This window comes from Oncorhynchus clarkii, chromosome 13 (assembly GCF_045791955.1).
Source record: "Oncorhynchus clarkii lewisi isolate Uvic-CL-2024 chromosome 13, UVic_Ocla_1.0, whole genome shotgun sequence".
NCBI lineage: Eukaryota > Metazoa > Chordata > Actinopteri > Salmoniformes > Salmonidae > Oncorhynchus > Oncorhynchus clarkii.
Window position 1 is genome coordinate 6,171,777 of NC_092159.1, and position 2,500 is coordinate 6,174,276.

Here is a 2,500-nt window from a genome sequence, read left to right on the forward strand (position 1 = left end):
TCTAGATTCCATTAGAATGACATCACAGAGAAAGGGGCAGGGTTTTGTTCTTTCTAGATTCCATTAGAATGACATCACAGAGAAAGGGGCAGGGTTTTGTTCTTTATAGATTCCATTAGAATGACATCACAGAGAAAGGGGCAGGGTTTTGTTCTTTATAGATTCCATTAGAATGACATCACAGAGAAAGGGACAGGGTTTTGTTCTTTATAGATTCCATTAGAATGACATCACAGAGAAAGGGGCAGGGTTTTGTTCTTTCTAGATTCCATTAGAATGACATCACAGAGAAAGGGGCAGGGTTTTGTTCTTTCTAGATTCCATTAGAATGACATCACAGAGAAAGGGGCAGGGTTTTGTTCTTTATAGATTCCATTAGAATGACATCACAGAGAAAGGGACAGGGTTTTGTTCTTTCTAGATTCCATTAGAATGACATCACAGAGAAAGGGACAGGGTTTTGTTCTTTCTAGATTCCATTAGAATGACATCACAGAGAAAGGGACAGGGTTTTGTTCTTTCTAGATTCCATTAGAATGACATCACACAGAAAGGGACAGGGTTTTGTTCTTTCTAGATTCCATTAGAATGACATCACAGAGAAAGGGGCAGGGCAACAACTCTTACAATTCCAACTATTGAAACCTGATTCTGTTCCTAATTATACAACAACCTTTTTTGCCAAAGCAGGGATGTTGCAATTTTTTTTTATTGTTGCCCGCACTAGCGACGTCTATATCAGTCTGCTAGTTTTAGAAAAGGTCCAGTGTACTTTTGTTGAAAAAAGTATTTTTCAAAAAAATTCTATATTTTTTATTTCTGCAGCCCCCTTAGCAGCTCTACTTCCCACGGGTACGTAGAAGCCAAAATCTATCTGCAATTTTACACCTGATCTTCACCCTACAATTTTTTTTTATATAAAAAAGAACAAAAAAACATTTAGATAAAATCCATTCCTCCCTCTGATCCATCCTTCTCTCTCACCTGACTGACAACTATACGTCCATTGTTGGCTTCAGTTGAGTAGATGACCCACAGTCCGTTCTCATCCACAGCGAGGTCGATATCGCTCTTCCCGCCCCACCGATACGGAGAAGTGTCGTGGTAGTTAGCGTTCAACACCACCGCCTCGCCGCTCTTCATAGAGAGAGAGAGAGAGAGAGAGAGAGAGAGAGAGAGAGAGAGAAATAAAGGTTTATTTACATTTTAATAAGGTGACGTTACATCGTATCAATGCTGAAGTATTTACAATTGTCATAAATACACAACACACAAGAAATCAATCGATACAATAAAAATCTAATTTAAAATATATATTTTCTGGAGAAACCATCAGTCTGCGAAGGATTGGGGGTCAATTCCAGTCAATTCAAAAAGTTAACCAAATTCCAAATTCATATGATCCTCATCAAAAAGCATTGAAGACTTGACATCGGAATGTCAGTGTACTTCCTGAATTGACTGGGATTGAAATGGCTTTGACCTCGACCCTGGTGCGGTGGGAAAGGTGATACAGATCTCAGGTAAAGGTCAGAGGTCACCTTAATGCGCGTGCGGAGGTCGTACTTGACCAGGTTGCGCGTGCGTTCCTTGTTGTAGAACACGGCTCCATCATAGACCACGAAGCCTGTACCGTCAACGCGGTTCGGCAGCCTGGAGGGACAGAGACAGGACATAACGAGGACGTAGAGAGGACATAGAGAGGACATAAAGAGGACGTAGACAGGACATAAGAATGACGTAGAGAGGACATAAAGAGGACGTATAGAGGACATAAAGAGGACATAAAGAGGACGTAGAGAGGACATAAAGAGGACGTAGAGAGGACGTATAGAGGACATAAAGAGGACGTAGAGAGGACATAAAGAGGATGTAGAGAGGACGTATAGAGGACATAAAGAGGACATAAAGAGGACGTATAGAGGACATAAAGAGGACGTAGAGAGGACGTATAGAGGACATAAAGAGGACATAAAGAGGACGTAGAGAGGACGTAGAGAGGACGAAGAGCATACATAGATATTTTGCCCCTGTCCAAATAAACTGGTATTGTGGTACATTGTCCCTGTCCAAATAAACTGGTATTGTGGTACATTGTCCCTGTCCAAATAAACTGGTATTGTGGTACATTGTCCCTGTCCAAATAAACTGGTATTGTGGTACATTGTCCCTGTCCAAATAAACTGGTATTGTGGTACATTGTCCCTGTCCAAATAAACTGGTATTGTGGTACATTGTCCCTGTCCAAATAAACTGGTATTGTGGTACATTGTCCCTGTCCAAATAAACTGGTGTTGTGGTACATTGTCCCTGTCCAAATAAACTGGTGTTGTGGTACATTGTCCCTGCCCAAATAAACTGGATACATCACATTAATAAATACATATACATAGGACCTCCATAGAGTTGAAGAGGACTTCAGACAAATAGTTTACATTATACACACACACTCTGTTTCTCTCTGTTTCTCTCTCTCCCAATGTTTCTCTCTCTCTGTTTC

The 2,500-nt window shown here is 40.8% G+C and overlaps 1 protein-coding gene across 1 annotated transcript in view; it reads right to left on the minus strand.

Annotated features, from left to right (window-relative positions):
* LOC139424207 (adhesion G protein-coupled receptor L1-like) overlaps positions 1-2,500 on the minus strand; it is a 96,619-nt gene that overhangs the window by 31,926 nt on the left and 62,193 nt on the right. Inside the window, exons 8-9 of the mRNA XM_071175886.1 lie at positions 1,542-1,653; positions 985-1,137 (exon numbers count right to left, since the gene is read on the minus strand). Coding sequence (XP_071031987.1) covers positions 985-1,137; positions 1,542-1,653 — 265 coding nt within the window. The remainder of the gene's footprint in view (positions 1-984; positions 1,138-1,541; positions 1,654-2,500) is intronic.